Source organism: Eschrichtius robustus, chromosome 5, assembly GCF_028021215.1.
Source record: "Eschrichtius robustus isolate mEscRob2 chromosome 5, mEscRob2.pri, whole genome shotgun sequence".
NCBI lineage: Eukaryota > Metazoa > Chordata > Mammalia > Artiodactyla > Eschrichtiidae > Eschrichtius > Eschrichtius robustus.
The window spans coordinates 78,969,515-78,992,345 of record NC_090828.1 but is presented as its reverse complement, the minus strand read 5'-3'; the positions used below and the strand labels follow the sequence as shown (position 1 = coordinate 78,992,345).

General features: G+C 43.7%; 1 protein-coding gene across 1 annotated transcript in view; it reads right to left on the bottom strand.

Moving 5' to 3' along the window:
- CACNB4 (calcium voltage-gated channel auxiliary subunit beta 4) overlaps positions 1-22,434 on the bottom strand; it is a 259,187-nt gene extending 236,753 nt beyond the window's left edge. Inside the window, exons 1-2 of the mRNA XM_068545117.1 lie at positions 22,339-22,434; positions 22,029-22,112 (exon numbers count right to left, since the gene is read on the bottom strand). Coding sequence (XP_068401218.1) covers positions 22,029-22,112; positions 22,339-22,347 — 93 coding nt within the window. The 5' untranslated portion in view covers positions 22,348-22,434. The remainder of the gene's footprint in view (positions 1-22,028; positions 22,113-22,338) is intronic.
- Positions 22,435-22,831: the final 397 nt, after the last annotated feature.

Genomic DNA, 22,831 nt, shown 5'->3' with positions numbered 1-22,831 from the left:
AAAATAAATTTAAAAAAAAGAAAGTAACTAGCTTGTTCCCCAAACCTTCAGAACCACCAATTCTACCATCATCAGCTCCACCACAACTATCATCACAGGCCCCATCCTCACCATCACCATCGCCATCGTCATTACCAACATCACCCCCACCCCCATTAGCACCTCCATCACCATCACCACCACCACCACTACCGTCACCTCCACCTCCACCCAACCCTTCCCATCAGCACCATCACCATCCTACAATCGTCACCATCACACTACCAACCACCTTCACCACCACCACCCTCACCCTCACTCCCAACACCACCATTACCACTAATATCACCACAACCACCATCACTACCACCAGCCACGTCGCCAATATGACCATCATCCCTTTAGGATGTCCCCTTCACAAGCACAGAGGAGCTGGCAGAGGCTTTGAAATGTCAACCTTCCCCACCAGTCCCTGAAAATGGAAGGTGGCAGTACTGATACAAACGATGGCCACTACCCAGCTTACAAAGCAGAACAGCTACAGTAGGTGGGGTTTAATAATTTTCATCCAGGATAATTAAAGTTACTTAAGAAACTTAAGAAAGAGCTGATGTAGAGGGACACTCTGACCCTCCTCTCTGTCTCCCTGAAGGCAGGAAATAAGTCTCCCCTGTGAAAGGTGCCCACCTGCATCTGGAGGTAGAAGGACACCCTTGTCGCCAGAGATGGGGAACTCACGGCCAAGAAGCCTATATAAACGAACCTTGTTATTTCTTTAACACCACAAGGCTGCTGTTTAGATTCTTCACTAATTAAGCACCCAAAGCCCAACTTTCTTTGTTCTGTCAATTCCCCACAAATTTATAGTTTCTTTGTCTAAAAAGTATAAAAGCTGCCTGTTTCAGCCACTTCTTAGGTCCTGTATCTATGAGACCTCCAGAACACACAAATTAAAATTTGTTTCTTTTTCTCCCATTAAAAAAAATAATAATAAAAATAATAATAATAATTTTCATCCAGGATAGACATATATTAGCTCACTTCTCAAAATTCTCACAAACTCAAGGAGGCAGGCATGGCTACCCCTATTTTACGAGTGAGGAAAATGAACCTCGGGGACAGCAGTACTTGCCCAAGGTCACACAAGTAAAAAGTGATGGAGCCTGACCTCACACTCCAGCCCACCTGCTTCCACAGCTGATTCGATGAACAGCTCTGCTGTGTCGCCTCTCTAAAGAAAATTAAGACACAGCCACGTCCTCGAGGGGCTCACTGGCAGTGGGAGAGGCCCGTAAACATATTTCAAAACAATGTGAGAAGTGTTTCGACTGTACTAAGGGAAGAAGAAACTAATTCTGCCCGGGAGGGGGCGGGGGGTGGTTAGAGAAGACTTTACAGAGGATGTGACATTTATGCGATCAGGAAGAAAAGGAGTAGGAGTTCACCAGAAAAAGCAGTGGAGGGGAGTGCATTCCAGGTGGAGCGCCAGCAGATGTGAAGGACACACGCTGTGCTGCCTTCGCTCCCGCTGGCTCTGCTGACATTCCCACATTTGACCTCTGGTCTGACTGAGGGCCTCGCCTCAGGTCTGGTCAAACTGCCAGCTTGTCTCTTTACACCCACCAAGCCTTACACACAGACACCTGTCTCAGCCTTTCCTAACTCTGGCTCAAAATCCAGAGTCCAACACATCCTGTTGCCTCCCAAGGAAGTCTGGGACGAAAGGATCTGGTCTGCAGGAACTCAGGCATCCAATAGCGGGCACCGGACCAAGGCATCAGCCACAAGGAGATTAAGAGCTGAGGTCCAGTGCTAGTCAGTTGGGACTGACCAAGGGGCTTCTTTAGATGCCCTCTATTCGGGCAGATACTGTCCCGAAGCAAATCCAGGATGGAGTATCCAAATGAAACAAGCAAGTAAAGCGACTGCTAACCTGCATGTCACCAAATTGCAGCTAACATCCCTGATACCAAGCCATGCAGTTCAGTGCTTGGGATATACATTTTGTCATGAGGCTTTTTTGGAAAGTAGATTAGGAAGGAAATTTCTCAAAGCTAGGTGTGCCATGGTAGGGGCCAAGGTGGCATGTGACCACAACTGCTTTTTTTCCAAGCAAAAAACACTGAAGCTCTGTCTTTGGGCTTGAAACTACGGGTCCACGAACATCCAATTGTGTGTTTTTGAGTAAATTCCAAACTACTTTCTGAGACGCCCTTTGGCTCCTGGACCACCTCTAAGCCTTCTTTTTCAGGAGCATGTTCTTCTTACAGACCTCAGTTCTTGAGGTCTGTAAGATAGACATCAAGTCTATCTTTGGCACCATTTCTCCCTTAACTGACAACAAAGACCCAGTCCTACCCAGATTCTTGCCCAGCTACTGAACCTCAAAATCACTGTCATTCTATTCACTTACCAATCAGTGTTTATTAGACACTTATTATGTGCCAGATGCCTCTTCTGTTCATGGGAATGTGCAAAGACAAGGATATGCCAGTTCCCTGCCTTTTTGAAGCTTACATTCCAGTGAGGATTGATAGGAACAAATAAGGAAAAAGAAAACGACACTAAAAAGGTGATTTCTGATCGTGATGGAAAGTGACAGCAAGTAAGCATGGAAGGAGTGGTGAGGGGGGCTGCCTCAGACAGGCATCCAGAGGTCTCTCTAAGAAGGTGATGTTTGAGCTGAGATGAGAAGAATGAGAAGGAGCCAGCCATGTAAAGAGCTGAGGAAGGAGCACTCCAGGACAAGAGAGCAGAAGTGCAAAGGCCCAGAGACAGGATTAATCCTGGCTTATTCAAAGTACACAAAGCAGGCCAGGGATGGGGGAAGGGGTGGGAGGGCAGAGTAGCAAGCAGGAAAGTTGAAGATGAAATAAGGAGAGTTTGTCAGGAGTCAGATTATTACAGAGCCTTGCAGACCACAATAAGGAATTCAGATTATATTTTAACACAACTGGAATCCACTGGAGGGCTTAAAACCGGGGAATGACATGTTCTGATTTCCTTTTTAAAAAGATAACTCCGGAAGTTGTGTGGAGAATGGATCTGGCGGTGAAAGGAAGCAGGGAGATTCAGTAGACCAGACGAGGTGATGCTGGCTCAAACTAGGAACTAGGGTGGTGGCAGGAGAGATGCAGAGAGAAGTGGATGGACTTGAGAGGACTTCTGAGATAGAAGTGACTGGAAGAATATTTTGGGAGGATGGTCTACAGCATATGCATCAGTTCATCTACACCAGTGATTTTTATGAATCCTCTTAGATGTCACTAGAACTGCTGCAGAGAGCATGAGGAGTATAATGGGAGAGTGGTCCAGATATAGGCCACCCCATCAATCAAAGCATCTCCAAATGTGTTGATTGCCAAGAATGACATCAGCAATTTCATTTGGAAAAAGGGTTTTTATGGTAAAACCAAACTTGGAAAGCCACTATTGTGATAAGGCAGAGTCTGTCTAACTGGCCCCAATATCCTTTCTCTCTATCCTTCCAGAAATAGAGCTGTCGCAATTTTTAGCCTTCACATGGCTACTCAGCTAAAGATCACATTTCTCAGCCTCCTTTGAAGCTAGACGCGGCCTCACAACAAAGTTCAGGCCAATGGGCTGTGAGCAGAAGAAATATGTTTAACTTCTACGTCATTCCCTTGAAAATGAAGCTACTTAATCTCTTCATTTTGAGTTGCCTAGGACATGGTGACAATGGTAGCAGCCACGTTAGACCCAAAGATGAAATCTACATGCTGAGAATGGCAGAGCCGACCCACCAGCCTGGGTGCTCGGACCACTGATCTCTTAGAATAGAGCCCTCTACCCACTCTGAACTGCCCACCAACCTCTGGACTCTTAAGTGACAAACAAATACATACGATACCTTTTGACTACAGTGTTGCAGCAGTTTAGCTACACCCAGGCACAGCTTCAACAGCCAGAATATGATCCACCATGTGTCTCATTCCCTCTTCTGCAGGAAACAGAAACGTTCCAGATAGTGGCTGCTCCACTGGAGTGAGAACAACAGTGAACAAACTCTCAGCTAACCCAGGAGATAGATGGAGGGTGAGTGCGGAATAAGCCTTTGCTGTTGTAGTTGTTGTTTGAGGAAAGTTTTATTACTGCAGCATCACCTAACCTATCCTGACTAATACATTCTGGTTGAAAATAGCTGCTTTAAAACCTTACCTGGGGAGGGCTCATGCCAAGGAGTACTTTCCAGAACTTCTGCTGCCAGTGTCCTTGTCCCTGCAGTGAGCCACAGCTGCCCCCCGCCTCTGCAGGAGACCCTCCAATACTAGCAGCCTGGTTCTGACTCACACATTTCATTTCATTTTGAAGAACTAGGCATCTGTGATCATGACTGTAGCTGAATGTTTTGGCTTTCCAACTACAAATCACAGCCATTGGAGAGAGTATCATCAGCCAAAAGAGGAGTGACTTGCATATATACATTTTTGCTACCTCCAATTTCATGATCACCGTGTGGCTGACAGGGTCTTGGTGCCCCGGCCGAGTGTCAGGTCTGAGTGTCTGAGGTGGGAGAGCCGAGTTCAGGACACTGGACCACCAGAGACCTCCCAGCCCCACGTAATATCAATCGGCGAGAGCTCTCCCAGAGATCTCTGTCTCAATGCTAAGACACAGCTCCACCCAATGGCCAGCAAGCTCCAGTGTTCGATGTCCCATGCCAAACAATTAGCAAGACAGGAACACAACCCCACCCATTAGCAGAGAGGCTGCCTAAAATCATACTAAGTTCACTGACACCCCAAAACACACCACTGGATGCAGCCTTACCCACCAGAAAGACAAGATCCAGCCCCACCTATCAGAACACAGGCACCAGACCCCTCCACCAGGAAGCCTACACAAGCCACTGAACCAACCTTACCCACTGGGGGCAGACACCAAAAACAATGGGAACTATGAACCTGCAGCCTGTGAAAAGGAGACCCCAAACACAGTAAGTTAAGCAAAATGGGAAGACAGAGAAACACACAGCAGATGAAAGAGCAAGGTAAAAACCCACCAGACCAAACAAATGAAGAGGAAATAGGCAGTCTACCCGAAAAGAATTCAGAGTAATGATAGTAAAGATGATCCAAAATCTTGGAAATAGAATGGAGAAAATACAAGAAATGTTTAACAAGGACCTAGAAGAACTAAAGAGCAAACAAACAAAGATGAACAACACAATAAATGAAATTTAAAATTCTCTAGAAGGAATCAATAGCAGAATAACTGAGGCAGAAGAACGGATAAGTGACCAGGAAGATAAAATAGTGGAAATAACTACCACAGAGCAGAATAAAGAAGAAAGAATGAAGAGAATTGAGGACAGTCTCAGAGACCTCTGGAACAACATTAAATGCACCAACATTCAAATTATAGGGGTCCCAGAAGAAGAAGAGAAAAAGAAAGGGTCTGAGACAATATTTGAAGAGATTATAGTTGAAAACTTCCCTAACATGAGAAAGGAAATAGTCAATCAAGTCCAGGAAGTGCAGAGAGTCCCATACAGGATAAATCAAAGGGGAAACATGCCAAGACACATATTAATCAAACTATCAAAAATTAAGTACAAAAAAAAATATTAAAAGCAGCAAGGGAAAGGCAACAAATAACATACAAGGGAATCCCGATAAGGTTAACAGCTGATATTTCAGCAGAAACTCTGCAAGCCAGAAGGGAGTGGCACGACATATTTAAAGGGATGAAAGGGAAAAAACTACAACCAAGATTAGTCTACCCAGCAAGGATCTCATCCACATTTGAAGGAGAAATTAAAACCTTTACAGACAAGAAAAAGTTAAGAGAATTCAGCACCACCAAACCAGCTTTACAACAAATGCTAAAGGAATTTCTCTAGGCAGGAAATACAAGAGAAGAAAAAGACCTACAAAAACAAACCCAAAACAATTAAGAAAATGGTAATAGGAACATACATTATCGATAATTACCTTAAATGTAAATGGATTGGGCTTCCCTGGTGGCGCAGTGGTTGAGAATCTGCCTGCTAATGCAGGGGACGCGGGTTCGAGCCCTGGTCTGGGAGGATCCTGCATGCTGCAGAGCAAATAGGCCCGTGAGCCACAACTACTGAGCCTGCGCGTCTGAAGCCTGTGCTCCGCAACAAGAGAGGCCGCGATAGTGAGAGGCCCGTGCACCACGATGAAGAGTGGGCCCCGCTCGCCACAACTAGAGAAAGCCCTCGCACAGAAACGAAGACCCAACACAGCCAAAAATAAATAAATAAATAAATAAAATTTTAAAAAAAGAAAGATGTAAACTTTTAAAAAAAATTTAAAAAAATTAAAAATAAAAATAAAAAATGTAAATGGATTAAATGCTCCAACCAACAGACATAGACTGACTGAATGGATACAAAAACAAGACCCATATATATGCTGTCTACAAGAGACCCACTTCAGACCTAGGGACACATACAGACTGAAAGTGAGGGGATGGAAAAAGATATTCCATGCAAATGGAAATCAAAGGATTTGATTGCATTGAATCTGTAGATTGCTTTGGGTAGTATAGTCAGACACTATAAAACTCTTAGAGGAAAACATTGGCAGAACACTCTATGACATAAATCACAGCAAGATCCTTTTTAACCTACCTCCTAGAGAAATGGAAATAAAAACAAAAATAAACAAATGGGACCTAATGAAACTTAAAAGCTTTTGCACAGCAAAGGAAACCATAAACAAGATGAAAAGGCAACCCTCAGAATGGGAGAAAATACTTGCAAACAAAGCAACTGACAAAGGATTAATCTCCAAAATATACAAGCAGCTCATGCAGCTCAATATCAAAAAAACAAACAACCCCATCCAAAAATGGGCAGAAGCTCTAAATAGACATTTGTCCAAACAAGATATACAGATGGCCAACAAACACATGAAAGGATGCTCAACATCACTAATCATTAGAGAAATGCAAATCAAAACTACAATAAGGTATCACCTCACACCAGTCAGAATGGCCATCATCAAAAACATCTACAAACAATAAATGCTGGAGAGGGTGTGGAGAAAAGGGAATCCTCTTGCATTGTTGGTAGGAATGTAAACTGATACAACCACTATGGAGAATAGTATGGAGGTTCCTTAGAAAACTAAAAATAGAACTACCATATGACCCAGCAATCCCACTACTGGGCATATACCCTGAGAAAACCATAATTCAGAAAGAGTCATGAACCACAATGTTCACTGCAGCACTATTTACGATAGTCAGGACATGGAAGCAACCTAAGTGTCCATTGACAGATGAATGGATAAAGAAGATGTGGCACATATCTACAATGGAATATTACTCAGCCATAAAAAGAAACGAAATTGAGTTATTTGTAGTGAGGTGGATGGACCTAGAGTCTGTCATATAGAGTAAAATAAGTCAGAAAGAGAAAAATAAATACCATATGCTAACACATATGTATGGAATCTAAAAAAAAAAAAAAGTGGTTCTGATGAACCTAGGGGCAGGACAGGAATAAAGACACAGACGTAGAGAATGGACTTGAGGACACAGGGCGGGGGAAAGGTAAGCTGGGACTACGTGAGAGAGTGGCATTGACATATATACACTACCAAATGTAAAGTAGATAGCTAGTGTGAAGCAGCTGCATTGCACGGGGAGATCAGCTCGGTGCTTTGTGACCACCAAGAGGGTTGGGAGGGAGGCGCAAAAGGGAGGGGATATGGGGATATATGTATACATATAGCTGATTAACTTTGTTATAGAGCAGAAACTAACACGACATTGTGAAGCAATTATACTCCAATAAAGATGTTAAAAAAAAAAAAAACCTTACCTGGATTACATGAGTCCAGAAAAGCACATCCATCATGTGAAGTGATTTGAAAAATACTGATGCCTGAGTTCTACATCCAGAAATCCTGATTTAATGAGGCTGGAGTGCGGCCTGGCATGGGGATTTTTATATACTTCCCTGGTGATTCTAATATGCAGCCAAGGTTGAGAATTACAGACATCTGTGAATGATACAGCAACGGCTCCCACATAATTGCTTTTATTGAACTATACTCCAGCACGATGAGGGACATTATCTGTATAGTAAATGATATTAGTAAAAAAACAACTCCAGAGTAATGATAAGGTGTCACATCAGGGTTTAATTTATTATCTTACACACTCTCAACTCTATGAGAAACTTCTCTCTAGTCTCAGAGCGGGAGGTATTTGTGCTTCTCCTAAACCACAAGTGTACTTTTACCCTTGGACATCCTAAATCCTGTAAATGACCTTGCTTTCCTCTCTGGGAAGGTCCTAGAAAGTTCAGAGTCAAACTGGAGGTCCCCAACTAACAAGTGACTCGGATTTTCCTGGCACACCATCTTAGCCTTATTTTCGCCTTAGTTCATTTTCTTCAGTTGTGATATCATACAAGCTAACTTAAGTCATTTCCAGAACAAGTCAGGATGTAAACATATTTTTTAAATAATAACTAAGGAGCATGTGCCACTGACTGGAAGAGGAATGAGAAGGAAAACAATCAAGCGCACCAGCTTACCCAGGCAACTTGAACACACGAAGTTCTATAAAAATATCCACCAAAGTCTACTTATTAAATAGTTAATGTCACTTAAAAACAGAAATTCCTGCCTCATTTATTGGAATATGGGGAGCCATGCTGAACTACAAATGCTAAATATCCTGCCCCTATGAAACTAGGGATACGCAGGAAAGTCAGTACTGAAAGCTCCTAATGCAGTGTTTTCAAATGATAAGAATCAATCTTGTGGTTCCACTCACCTTCAGCAAAGTTTCCATATGGCAACTTTTGTTATTCTTTATTATAGATTTGAGCCCCATTAGCTACTGCTCTTCCTGGTGGCTGTAATCATCATAATAGCAGGAGCTACACTACTTCTCAGCTGACTTCCTCTTAATAGCTTCCAGGATGCACATCTGAGAACCATCTCACCACATTTCACAAATATCTCATTCTTGACAACCCACTCTATTCTTTGCAGATCCTTTCAGGCTGTATGCACATGCCTGAAAGAGTTATAAATTCCAGCTCTATCCAAAATTATCTTTCCTCTTGTAAACCTTTCCGCATCATCTCTTTGCTACATTCTACAAAGAATGCCTTCATCTAATACTTTCAACAATATTTGATATTGAATGACCCTATGTTTTATGAGTTCATCTCAGCGGCTAAGTGTCACTGGACTTCCTCAAAAACTACAGAATATAGTGTCTTCTACCAAGATGTATGAACTGACCACACACATCTGTAGACACAGACGTGAAGCTCTATAATACTAGAGACTGAAGGAACCTCAGAGGTCATCTAGTCCACACCACTCAAACCCCCATTTTGCAGACAGGAAAACAGAGGCCCTTGAGAAATATTAATTCAGGTAGCCACTTCTGTATTAATACTTGGGTGGTGTCCCATAAATTCATTGTTTAGTCAGTTATTTGAAATTTGGTACATATTTTCTCATTAAGAAACAATGTTACAACAGAACGTTAGACTCCCTACAAAATTATAATTAGGATGGGTGGTGGTGATGATAATACAACAGTGAGAATGCACTTAACGTCACTGAACTGTACACTGAAAAATGGTTACGATGGTCAATTTTATGTTATATGTATTTAACACAATTTTTAAAAAATTCTTATTTAACCCATGAAGTGGATGAAACATAATACAAGAAGGAAAAGAAGGAAGGAACCCCACCATCTTGCCTGGGTCCACCTGAGGGTCCTTCCTTGAGTAAACGTCTGATTAATTGCTTCTGCAACATCCATTTTCCCCTCCGTCTACCCCTAGCTCCCAAATTCCCTTAGGGAACTGGTCCTCCCCATTCTCAGCCTTAGTGGGGCTGACCCCAATCTCATCTCCAGGAGTGGCCAACCACTGGCTTCAGGCAGTCCCCTGGCCACAGTACTGGTTCACGAGCCATTTCAGGCCAATAAGATTCAAGAAGTATATGTGTGTGTATGTGTGTGTGTATATTGTGTTGTTTCAGAGGGAGGGTGGTACCTCTGAAAACAAACAAACAAAACCTTCTTTTCTTTTTTGCTGGAGCTACCATAAGAGAGCTAGCTCTTCCTCTGAACAGGGGAGTGGGTGAATGGGAGACCCTGAGCCACTGTGGCCACTGCTGCCACCATGACAGATGCCAAACCGAGGCCTGAGCCAGCACACAGAACTGAGCACAGAAGAGCATGCAGTACTGGAAGAACTGCAGAGAAAGGGAACAGAAGCCCTGATGAAGTCATGAACTGGAACAAGCCATACCTGAAGCTAGCCAGACGTACTCCTGAACTTTTCACTAGCATAAGCCAGTAATTCTCTACTTTGCCTTAGCCAATTGCATTGAGTTTATTTGCAACTGAAAGATTCCCAACAGATACAGTTCCAGAACAAAGTTTGAAATAAACAAAGTGTGTTCCTCATTCACTTCCCTTTCTGAAACCATCTCCCACCAGCCACTGTTTTTCTCTCCAGGCACCCAGTGCCCTCCTTCTGTCCCAAGGTCTCCATTCTGATATCCAACCCAGGCCTGCACTAACTCCCAAAGTGCTTCAGGCCCCAATATTACCTTCCTCTTTCCTCTTATTTTTTCTATTCGCACCCTCATTCAAATTCATAAAACAAAAATAAAGAAAAAATACATAAATTACTATTAGTATATTATCAATGAGACTAATAGAGGATTCAAAGTTTGGCTCTGGCTACATCAAACTGTACAGGTCAACATGTATGCATGGGTGGGAGAGTCGCTGTTCGAAGCAAGTTTTGTGTACAGTCCTGGGGCAGAGGCAGAATGACGTCTGTTTCCTAGTGTAACCCTACAGTGAGATGCAGGCTGAAAGCACAGAAGCTGGCTTTACAAGGGGACATGTGAGATGCAGGGCACAGCAAGTGCCACTCGAGGGCCCAGGGTTCAGAGTGTGACCCAGAGTTGAGGAAGTCTGGAACACAACTTGTCCAGAGAGGCTGAAGAGTATAGTGCTGTCTGTCACCTTGGAGATTTTGCCTGAGAAGCAGCATCTTAGTAAGAAGGAAGCAGTGTCCTCAGATGAAGCAGAGCAACTGCAGCGGGAATAACCTCCTACAAAGGCTTGTGGCAGCCAAGCTCAACAAGGGACAGAGTTGTGATCACCCCCTTGACTCAGAGATAATGGGCAGGCTATTAGGAGACAAGGCGTTGCAGTCCTCTGTCTACAGCTAGGAGAGGTGAACAAGCAAAATGGACATTATCAATGTCTCTACATCAAGACTTCCTTTCCAAGCTGCTCCTCCTTCCTCTTGCGCCACGTGATTAGTTAGTGACAATGGCCACATAGACCCACAGGCTGGTGGGGCACGGGGTCCTTCAGGTTACACAAAGGAGAATTTAATAGGGAACGGTCAAAACAGAATGTCAGGGAGTGCCAGAGAAGGAGACCTGGAGCCGTATCACAGAACTTCATGGAGGAGAAGGTTCTAGAAGGGTTTAACAGATGGAAAGATCAAGTGAAAATGGTGAGACCTTCTTCAAGGAGAAAGGAATGGCACGACTGAGGGGGTGAGGGAAGAGAGCAGGGGTTGAGTCTGCATCTGGGCAGGTGTGCTTGTAGCAGGGCCGGGTCGGGGGGAAAGTAAGGGAAAGTAAGGGGAGAACACAGGTGTGAAAGGACAAAGAGACCCAGGGAGACTGGGGTCTTTGTTGGGAGCCGTCCGCCTTGTTGAGGTGGGCTTGGGGACAAGAGTGAAATGAGCTTACCTGCAGGCAGTAAGTCAAACCACGATCACAGATGAGTGACGAGAGCCCCTTAAGACTCCCAGGAACGTTCACAGTTTTAAAATAGGCTGCTCGTTAACCCAAATCATCTAGAAATTGTTCGGATTTCAGACAGTGGAGGAAGAAGAAAACAGGTGTTCTGGGGCAGGGCCCCAACCTATTCCCATCCACCTCTCCGCACCCAGCCTGGGGGTCGGCTGGGCATCCACAGTACCTCCTGGTTCTGCCCAACTGCAGTCCCCACGGCACTGTGACGTGCTCCAGGGCCGGTTTCCTGCTGCTGTTGTTGTGGCTTCAAACAAGGTCACAGCTGTGTTTGGGGGCCTGGACAATGGCGGACATTTTTAGTGTATTTTGAAGTAGGATATATTTAAGTTTTGTCTGGTCTGCACTTTTTAAATAACCTGCCACACTCATTTTTTACATGACAGCAGGACTTCCCTGGTGGCGCAGTGGTTAAGAATCCGCCTGCCGATGCAGGGGACACGGGTTCAAGCCCTCGTCCGGGAAGATCCCACATGCCGCGGAGCAACTAAGCCCGTGCGCCACAACTACTGAAGCCCTCACGCCTAGAGCCCGTGCTCCGCAACAAGAGAAGCCTCCGCGATGAGAAGCCCGTGCACCGCAATGAGGAGCAGCCCTTGCTCACTGCAACTAGAGAAAACCTGCACGCAGCAATGAAGACCCAACGCAGCCAATAAATAAATAAATAAAATAAATTTATAAAAAAATAAAGTAAAATGAAATAAAAATGACACCAGCGAATGGACTTAATGTCACTGAATTATGCATTTAAAAAACACCAGTATCCTTCCTTTTTTAACAATTAACACTTTTTACGCTTCCTATGTAACAGAACTATTAAACGAAATACTTGCAAATATGAAATTTGCATTTTACCAGGTATGTTTAAAGCCTGAGCATCTCTACTAATGTATAAGAAACAGTAATAATAATACCCATGGTACACATTATTCTTACAACGTAGATTTGACAGTTTTTTAAAAGATACTGTTTTGTTTAATTTTCATTTTACATGATCAAAAGAAATATTCACAGTAAAGTAACTGAATAAGACACCCAAATGAAAAACTGAGCCTTCCCTAATCAGAAGGTCTTCCTACAACAACCAAAGGAATAATAAAAAAAAATCCCCCAAAAGAAATCACCCCTCAAGCTTTCTGAAATTAGCAGAGAATGTTTGCAGCTGACCTATTTCTCTCCCACACGACTATGTTGATAATTGACTTCTGTCCCCCAGGGAAGTGCTCAAATATAATTGAGCAGCACCTGCCACATAGAAAGTACAGTTTTATACACCCAATAATTCTCATAAATATTGTACTTAGCTTGGGACTCAAGCACTCTGCTTTCTCCTTAATTGTATCTCTCAAGGAAGAAATATAATTACCAAAGCTGAGTTATTACAAACATCTAGATAAGATAAAAGAAGTAATTTGTATTGTAAGTACCCAAGACATTTCTATCACTAAAAATTATTGAAAATGATGGCATTGATCACTTTTCTTTAATCCTGACATTTTTCTTTAATCCTGTCGATCTCATCCTATTTCATAAATCCCTTCTATAGATGAGTCACTCAGTTTTGTTCAGTCTTGATGACAAGGAGGCCAAGGGCAGGGATTTGATTTCCATGCAGGTCAAATAGTTTTACCCTTCCCCCCCAAATTCAGCTTTATGACCTGACACTGCAATTCCAAAATAAATACAAATAGGATCCACCCAATTCAACACCATGACTTGAAGTGCTGTCTGGATCTAGGCTTAAGGAAAGGCAAGTCTCTTTCCACAGGCAGGCCAACATTTGCATTTAGACCAGGGGCTACGATTGGAAATCTTCAGACTGGTGTAGAGACTATGCTAATGAAATAATCCAAAACCAGTCACAAAAGATTACTTATTATTGTATGATTCCAGTTACATGAATGTAATTTGGAATGAAATGTCCAGAACAGGCAAATCTATAGACACAGAGAGTAGATCAGTAGTTGCCTAGGGCTGGGGGTGGGGAGGAGGTTGGGGAATGACAGCTAATGGTTACAAGGTTTTTTTGGGGGGTGATGAAAATGTTCGAAAATTAGATTATGGTGATAACAGAATACAGCCTCTGAATTCCTGAAAGAATGACTTCCTCATTTCTGTTCCACTCACACACACAAAGAGGCCAAATAAGAAAGCTGTGACCATAAAGCACTCCAACCTTAACAGTGAGGATTTTGTCCACTTGTTTGATTTGGAAACATAATCAGCCTTTGAGCTGTTACCCTAGCACTAGGCCACTGGAGAAGGAAGTGGGCCAGGACGATAAATTCATCTACGTGAGTTATTATGCATTTCCATTACCATTGGTCTTTCCTGCATCAAAAAAGAAATTGAAAAAAAAAATGTCCTAAGGAGTTAAAAAATAATATAACATTCAGACACAGTGAGCACTACAGAAGTTTACCATTTCTAGTGATTCTGACAACCTGAAAAAAATGCAGATTCTTTTCAAGTTTGTTTACAAAATATTTCCTCTCAAAACAAAGACTTCTGCTCCAGCAATTTAAATTGCAGCCCTGGAGAAAGATACCTCCACCAACAGAAAAGAACATAAAATGAGAAATAAATAGGCACACTTTGTCATCCAATGATTACAGTGAAAATGATCAGAAAGATTCAGCAGATGTCTCTCAAGTTTTATGGCCCCATCTAACTTTTACTTTCAGTACATAAAGCACAATGCTGAATGTCATCCTTTGGATTCAAGTAATTACCTCTGCTCTGTTTATGGGTGTAATAAGAAAGGATATAGCAAAGAAAGTAGGAAAGTTTAGAGAGGGGCATGTTTTTCTAGTTAAAATGAAAACTGTCTTCAAGGAATGTCAAAGCACTATCTATATTCAAGCCAGGTGTTGGTAATTCATCAGCCTTCTCGCTTTCTGAAGGGCGGGCTACCGAAGCACACAGCTTGTCATTATTGTTACTTGAAAGCAATAAAACTATTCCCTTAAAACTGAATCTGTAATTAAGCCTCTTCATTAGTTCAGGCTTCTAGTTCTCACCCTACCCCCCTCCCTGACCCCGTGCACATGGTTGAATCCATGTAAAATGCCTGACGTGTCGCTCTGTAGTCAAGTTCATAACTTACACTCTTCTAGAACAAAGAGTGCGTGTTCTACCTCTATGTTTTCCTGGCTCAGGGAGAATGAGGACATGTAACTGTGTGAAGGCAGGACCATACTGGCTGTTTAAATCAGAATGGGGTTTTATTGGGGTTCTTTACAGATAACAGCCTAGCTCTTCTTGAAACTTATCAATTTGATGGATTCTAATCTGGAGAGGTATTATCAAGAGAATGTGTGATTGGGGACAGTAAGGAAGTGCTCTGCACAGCCCACCGGGGAAATACTGGTGCAACGCCCTGGACTCAAACTGCCTATACCGGGCAGGGGCTCAGATGGTCCTTCTCTCCCTCTCTCTCTCTCTCTCTCTCTCTCTCTCTCTCTCACACACACACACACACACACACACACACACACACACACTCCGGCTGAAAAGGGCGAGCAAGCAGAGAGGGTGGCGCTGTTCTAGGAAGCACTCCTCTCCAAAGCATTGCAGAGGCCAAACATGGAATGCGGCCTGCACGCTCCACTCCCCACGAGTCTGTGGACATTTCCTGGGGTCTTCAGTGAATCTGAGTGAGGTGCAAGCCCAGTCACCCTGGTTAGGGCTTATGCTTTCTTCTGAATCTGAGCTGCAGAAATAAGACCAAGAAAGGACCAGACTCAGAGGACAATGATGAGCTTGGACAACATCACAACCTCAGCCAGAAAAGATGGGTTAGAACTCGACCTGCTGGGCCCAGCTAACCCCACTGAGTTAGTAGGCTCATCCGGAGCGAAGAGACTCATTTCTACAACTAGCTACAACCTGTAGTTTGTAGACAAAACTACATTCTCTTCAGCTCTGCCCTTGCTTTTTCCCTTGATGAAGAAACAGTCCCTGCTCCTTGATAACAGCATTGTCTGGGGCAGCACGTGGAATAATTACAGGGAGAGGGCCACAGCAAAGCCAAGGTCATTTTCAGCTTCATTTTCACGTGGCGTCCTATAATTTTCTAGAAGGATTAAAATTTGAATCAGAATTTATGTAAGCTTCAATAACATTTTATCAACCTAAACTGAAGGATAAATAGTTCTTTATTCTATAAAAAATGAGATTTCGGGAACTCTGCACGCCAAGAACAGAAACTCGGAGAAAAGCAAAAACGACTGGTTAGCTGCCTAGTAATTAGATTTCTCAATCAGAAAGAAGCTTCATAAATTCAGTTCCATTTATTCAAGCCCAAGAGCCAGAACGAAGCACAGTTTGCCACAGAGGCAGAGTTCTTTTTTGCTCTATCAGATCTCAATTTGGGAAGATGCATTCTGGATAGAATTCACAAAGGAAATAGGTGTAAACTTTTCCTTAAAGTTCACTGTCACTGGATTATATCATTTAGCAAGGACGGTCGACTTACAGAGCAAGTAAAAGCTTCCAATTTTGCTGATGAAAATGATTCATTATTATCTTCCAGGCAGCTAAAATATAATAATAGTCGTGCCAGTCCTGGCCTGTTTTCCTCAGATTCATCCTCTCCTTTTTCTGCTCTGCTTTCTGTCTCAGGGGGCCCATGGCCCGCAGGTTGTTTCCCAGACTCCCATGTCAGCTGGTGTCCAGGTCAGACAGTGGGAGGCAAGGCAGGGGTGGGGAGCACAAGAAAGGAGAAGCCAGAGTACTTCTCCCCATTTTCTCCACCTCAAGTGGCTTCTCTGGCAGAGGCTGCATCTCCTCTGTGTCTCTTGCTCCTACAAACAGTACCCCACTGGTTCCAGCACCTACCAGGTGGTTTTGGCCCCTGGGTTCTAGTTACAGTCTCCTCCCCTTGTCCTTGTACCTAGAGGTGAGAGCAGCTTCCTGCTGTTGCTAACCTCTAGGTTTAGCTTTTAAGCCCTCCCCTCATCTGTTTAATCATGTCTCTATAATTCAAGTCCCTCAGCTGTAAAAACTCAAGTAGTTTCATCTTCTGGTTAGACTGGCTAATACAATCACTAGTATGTTAGTAAGTAAACAAACAAACCTCCATGAACCGTGAACCATGCAAACAAAAATTCCATCCCATGATAAAACTGGGAAAAAACTACAGTCTGCAGATTCTTCAGTGGTTGCTTTGCTCTTCACAGTAACCATATAAACTAGGAATATTTCTAGGCTCTAAGAGGAGTAAGTCCTTTCATGTGTCCACATCTATGTGTGTTTGTGTGCCTGTCTTGATTATTCAGGGATGAAGTGTGTTGTGGTGGAAAAACTGTAGAATCTGAGTGGGGGTCTCCTGTCTCTGTTCTGCCACTATCTGTTGATGTGACCTTGGTAAGGGCTTTAGGTCCTTGGGTCTGTGTTTCATTCATCTGAAAATGGGGAATCAAAGTACTTTCCCTCCACAATCTCTTCCGGTTCTATAATTCAGTGATTCTAAGCTTATGGATAAATTTTGCATATATGCATGACTCCAAGTGTATGATTATTCTTAGAGCTATGCACAAAGCATATACCTTCTGTTGATGAATCTGCATTTCATCAGAGAAATGTGTCTATAACCAGTGCTCAAATTAGAACCCAAAGAATATTTTTGCCAACCTGTTTTATTATAGTATCAACTTAGTATCTGAATGTGTTTTAGATCTCTATGTACAGTGTGGGTTCATTGAATTATTGTAATGATCATCTGATTAGCATAATCTAAAAAAAACAGAAGGAACCTTGCTTTAAGGTAGATGGTTCCAAAGATGGCTGCAACAATATCTTCCATTCTATGTGCTCCTTTGTAAGGTGACCTTGACACACCCCATCAAAAGATAGAGTCTATTTCCCCTCCCTTTGAAACTGGGCTACCCCTTTGATTTGTTTTGACTTAGAGATTGCAACAGAAGTGATGTCATATAGCTTTTGATACCAGGTCTTATAAAGTCTGCAGCTTCAGCCTTTGCTTCTTGGGATGGTCCTGCTTGGTACCTAGCCACCATGCTGGGAGGAAGCTCAAGCAACCATGCTGAGAGGCCCAGGTAGAGGAAAAGTGAGCCCTATGCCAAAATCTTACCTGAGTTCTCAGCCAGCAGCCAGCACCAACCACCAACCACACGTGTGAGGCTGTCTTAGACATTTCAGCCTTCCCAGTACCCAGGTAACATCACACAAAGAAGAACTGTGTCTGCCCAGTACACAGACTTTCTTTTAAATGTTGTTGCTTTAAGTCACTAAATTTGGGGGAGGTTTGTTAGGAGGCAATTTCTCCAGATTAAACAAAGAGTTTAATATTGGAGCAGAACCTCATGTCTAAAATATATCAAGCTAGTCCTCCATTCATCCACTCCTTCATTCAATCAAATGAGTATTTACTGAACATCTACTATGCTAAGTGCTGAGGACAAAAAGGAGACCAAATACAAACATGTCCCTTCCCTAGTGGAACTTGTTATCTGGATAGGGAGACAGACATTAACAAAAATATCTAATTACATGTTAAATAATGCAATGTTAAATAAATAGTGATGGTACTATTGAGAACTGGCACAATGCACTCTGGGATGAGGTACATGGTTAAGGAACTAACCTTAACAGGGAGGTTAGAAAAAGAAGTGAAGACTAAACTTAGGTCTCAAGGAAGATTAAAAAATCAACTAGGCAGAAGGGAGAGCAAGAGCCCTCCACACAGACAACTCAGCATGTGCAAAGGGCCTATGGCAGGAGGGAGGGTGGTGTGTTCAAGATCTGTGTCCAGAGCTTAGAGATCATGACTTAAGATGAGGCTGGAAGCTGTTAGGAGCCAGGCCTTGTAAGACTCTGCAGTTCTCATAAAGGCAGACTTAACAAGGAGAGGTCAACAAACTGACCTCACTCTGATCAGATTTTCCTTCGAACCCCAGTGGGGAGAAAAGTGGGAGTAACCCCAGTGAGAATAACCTGTAGCATTCTACCACACAAACTGTATGCACAGTGCCACCCATGGGTATTTCATATACTTAGCACACATGGGCATTCTGCAGACACCTTAATTCCTTACTCCATTTCACCGTATTATTTGTATACATCTATGTCTCCATAACTAGATCATAAAATCCTTTGGGTACAGAAGCTGTGTCTCATTCTTCTTTTCATTTCTATTCCACAATATCTAGTGCAGTGCTAGGCACATAGCAAATATTTAATGTGTTTCCTAAAAATGTTAAACATGAATAAACAATCCATTCATAAATAGCCTGTCGAAAGTAATCTCCTGAGAGAAAATTCTACAGCCTTACTTGGAAAGCCATTCCAATGATATCAACACTCTTCGGAAAGTCTTGCTGTAAAAGCATCATTCCTTTCTAATTGTAGCCAATTCTTGAGTTTCATCCTCAGTGAAGACTGACAACAGCCCATCACATTTCCAAAGAACGTCTTTGTGTACTTTTTTTTTTTTGGCTGCACCGCACAGCATATGGGATCAGAGTTCCCCAACCAAGGATCAACCCGAGACCCCTGAAGGGGAGGCGCAGAGTCTTAACCACTGGACCGCCAGGGAAGTCCCATCTTTGTGTAAATTTTGAAGATCATTACTGGGTCACCTCTAGCTCTCTCTCCTTTCAGTGGCAAAATACTTAATCTTCTCACTTTTCCTCAAAGAAATAATTTAGCTGCTCCCTGGATTCATTCCAAAACCTCCATCCCTCCTAAATTGTGGAGGGCAGCAATCTAGGAGACCAGGAAACAAGGTCAAAGATGCCAGAGGGACTTTGTGAGCAGTCCTCAGGGGAGAGGCAGGCTCTCTGTCTCAGTCTGTTCATTTTCAGGCCAACTCACATGTGTACATGTGTACATGTGTGCACACATATTCATCTGTGCATACACACACATGAACTCTGAAATTTTTTTACCAGCTCAGAGAATAAACACTGTTCTATTTGATGAGTTTGCCAGCTGTCCTCTGTTCTTTACCACCAGCCCAGATTTACCCATCTGATTCAACACATCCTTTTTTTTTTTTTTTTAGTAAGTGAAATCTTCCCCCTCCCATCTCTGTAAATGATATAGCAGAGAAATGAGCAGCACTGTTTTTATTGGTATCCTCACTATCTCCTTCATGTGCAAAGGCATCACACAGATTGTGAAATACATCAAGAATTTGAAAACAGTAAACCACTGGTCACTCTACAAATAATGAGTCTGTAGTAACATAAACAGTTGTGCTTTTTAAAAAAATACTTTTTTGACATTTGGGTGAAAACTGTTCAATTTAATTTCAAAATACACTGTTAAAGTTACATTTGGAATCATTTTTCATCTCTTGTCAAATAAATAAAAATCCCTCAGTTATTTTATTGTAGCCATTATCGAAGTCTACATTATGCCATTTAAACAAGATCATATATAGGATGCTTACCGAACTGTAAGTGCTCACAAAAATTATGTATTATTTTTGTGCAGAAAAATCAGTTAAGATTGTGTATATAATACAATCACAGCTAGCTTCTGAATTTAAATTAGGCCATCTTATTACACCAACAAATCCTAGCCTATTTTCAGAAAGACTTACGAAATATATTTGTTACAAAAATCTGCAATGGTTTAAATTACTCTCAAAATTATTTAGCATGAATACTTTTTATATTTTTAAGCCAACACATACCAGCACACTTAACAAGAACTTATACATGCATTATCTCACTTATTCATTTAAACTGAGGAAAGAATAAGAATATTACAAAGGATATTGATGGCTCTGTGCTTGGAAGAATAAAACATTAGTGAAGTGATGGTGTAGCTGAACTCAAAAGTTTTAGTCAAACAGCTCATGGAATACACTGCTGTATAATTAGTATTTCTAAGAATTTGCAATAATAAAACACTACCAAAAATAGGCACCTACAAAATAACATAAACAAGATTTCAGTCACGTAACTCAATTTTTGTAAAAGATGAAGAATGTCTTTGCTTTATTAAATACGTAAATAATCTAAGCACTGTAAAAAGGATAGAATACACTTTCGAATGAATTCAGAATCCAAAATATATTTATTTTTTAAATGTACATGCTTAGTACTCACTAAATTAAAGAGTAGTAGGAATAATTTGTTTCTGCAGAAAATGCATGCCTATGTAATCAATATTATGTAAATATGCTCTATGGACTTTTTAGGAGAGGTCTGAGTCCAATTCTAAGTCTAATACCCAATTCGTCATGGATAATCTGTTTAAATTGATGACAATCACTACAGAAACACACTGCAGCTGCCATCATAGGTTAAAAACACATAACACAATGATCTGAGTGACCCAGAGGGAAAAAAATTTCCCAAGGTCACTCCAGCAGCCCACAGCGGAGCCTTGGGATAAAAACGTCTTGGTGCGATGACCAAAGTCCTCCCAGGGTACCCCGAACTAACACACCTCGACAGTTTCTGTTCCAAAGAGAGATCAAGGTGATTCCCTTTTGCATGATCTCTCTAGCACCCAGCAGCTATGTAAGGGTGGTTTCTTTGCAGCAAATTAAGGAGCAATTTCCTGTGTCAAGGTAAAAGGCACCTCAGCATTCAGCGGAACCGGCGATTTTTAGCACGGTCAACACGCACTAGAACCACGCAGGAGAAAACAACCCCTAAGAAAACAAACACTAAGTGTAGCACCACCGAGACCCCAGAAACTGAGGGCCGGCCTTCGCTTATTTCGATTTAAACCAGATCCGGCTGTCTTTCCCTAACTGAGCAAACCAAATAGGTCCCAAAGCGAGACCAAACTTTCTGTTCCAAGTGTCTTTCATTTGACCAGAGCTCCGAGATGACAAAGGAGAGTATTCAAAATACGGCAAAATAGAAGAGCCCTCTCTCAGCCGAATCACAGCAGTTGTCCGGCCCCAGGGGCTCTGATCGCTCAAAGTCAAGTCACACGACTTTAAGACGCTTCCTCACGCATCGAAGGTGCAAAAAGAAATGGCTTCCAGTCTTAAATTCAACGTCCCTGACCTAAACTAGGTCCCCGCCGGCTTGTGTCCACACCCACAAACTAACTTCCCAGGACCCGAAGACTTGGGAACCCGGGGCAGAGAGTGAAGGACCAGCCGGAGCTCCCGCCCGCGGCCGCAAAGCGACGCGCGGAGACGTTACCAGCCGCTCCCGCACGTGGGGGCCGCGCTCGGCTTCCTGACCCCGCGCCGCGCGCTCGGCTTCCTGCCCAACCTGCTCCCCTGCGCCCGCCTCCTACCTGTCTGAGGATGAAGCTGGTCGAAGTGGTGCTGCCATCGGATCTTTTCAACCTGCTCCTCCGGGTCGTGGTGCCTCGGGCCACCTGGACTCGACACACGGAGCCAGAAAGAACCCGGTGAGGACGGCAGTGTGGAACCGGGCGACCACCCCTGGCTAGAGTCCGCCTCCGGACACCAGATCCCCGGGGTCCCCCAGAGCCCGCACCCAAGTCTCCTCCGCGGTCCCCAGATACAGCCTCCACCCCACCCACCCACTCAAGCCTCGACGGCTGAAAAGGTGCCCGAGAAGAGCAGCCCGCGAGCACCCACCACATCCATTAACAAAGACTCTCAGGGTGCGGGGTCCGAGTCCCCGGCATGGGCTGGGGAAGGCTGCGGGCTCCGGAGCGGGAGCGCAGAGACCCGGACGAGGTGAGAAGGAGGAGGACGAGAAGGAGGAGAAAGAGGAGGGGCGGAGGAGGAAGGGACGCGGGGGGAGGGGTGAGGGAGCGGGGCCTCAGACTCCCAGGACTGGGGGCCAGGCGCGCCGGGCGCGAAGGCGGGGCGCTCTAGGGCAGGCGAGGAGGGGGGAGGAGGGGGGAGGAGGGGGGAGGAGGGGGGAGGAGGGGGAGGAGGGGGCGGTACCTGCGAGGTGGGGGAGCGCGGCCCGTTCGCCGTCCTGTTCTTGGCGTAGGACATGGTTCACAGCCGCATGGCCGGCCCGTGCGCGGTGGGCGGAGGGCGGCGAGGCCCCGGGACGCTCGGAAGCGGGAGGTAGGGGAGGGCGGCAGGACTTCCCCACCCGCTCCCGGGACCGCGCCGG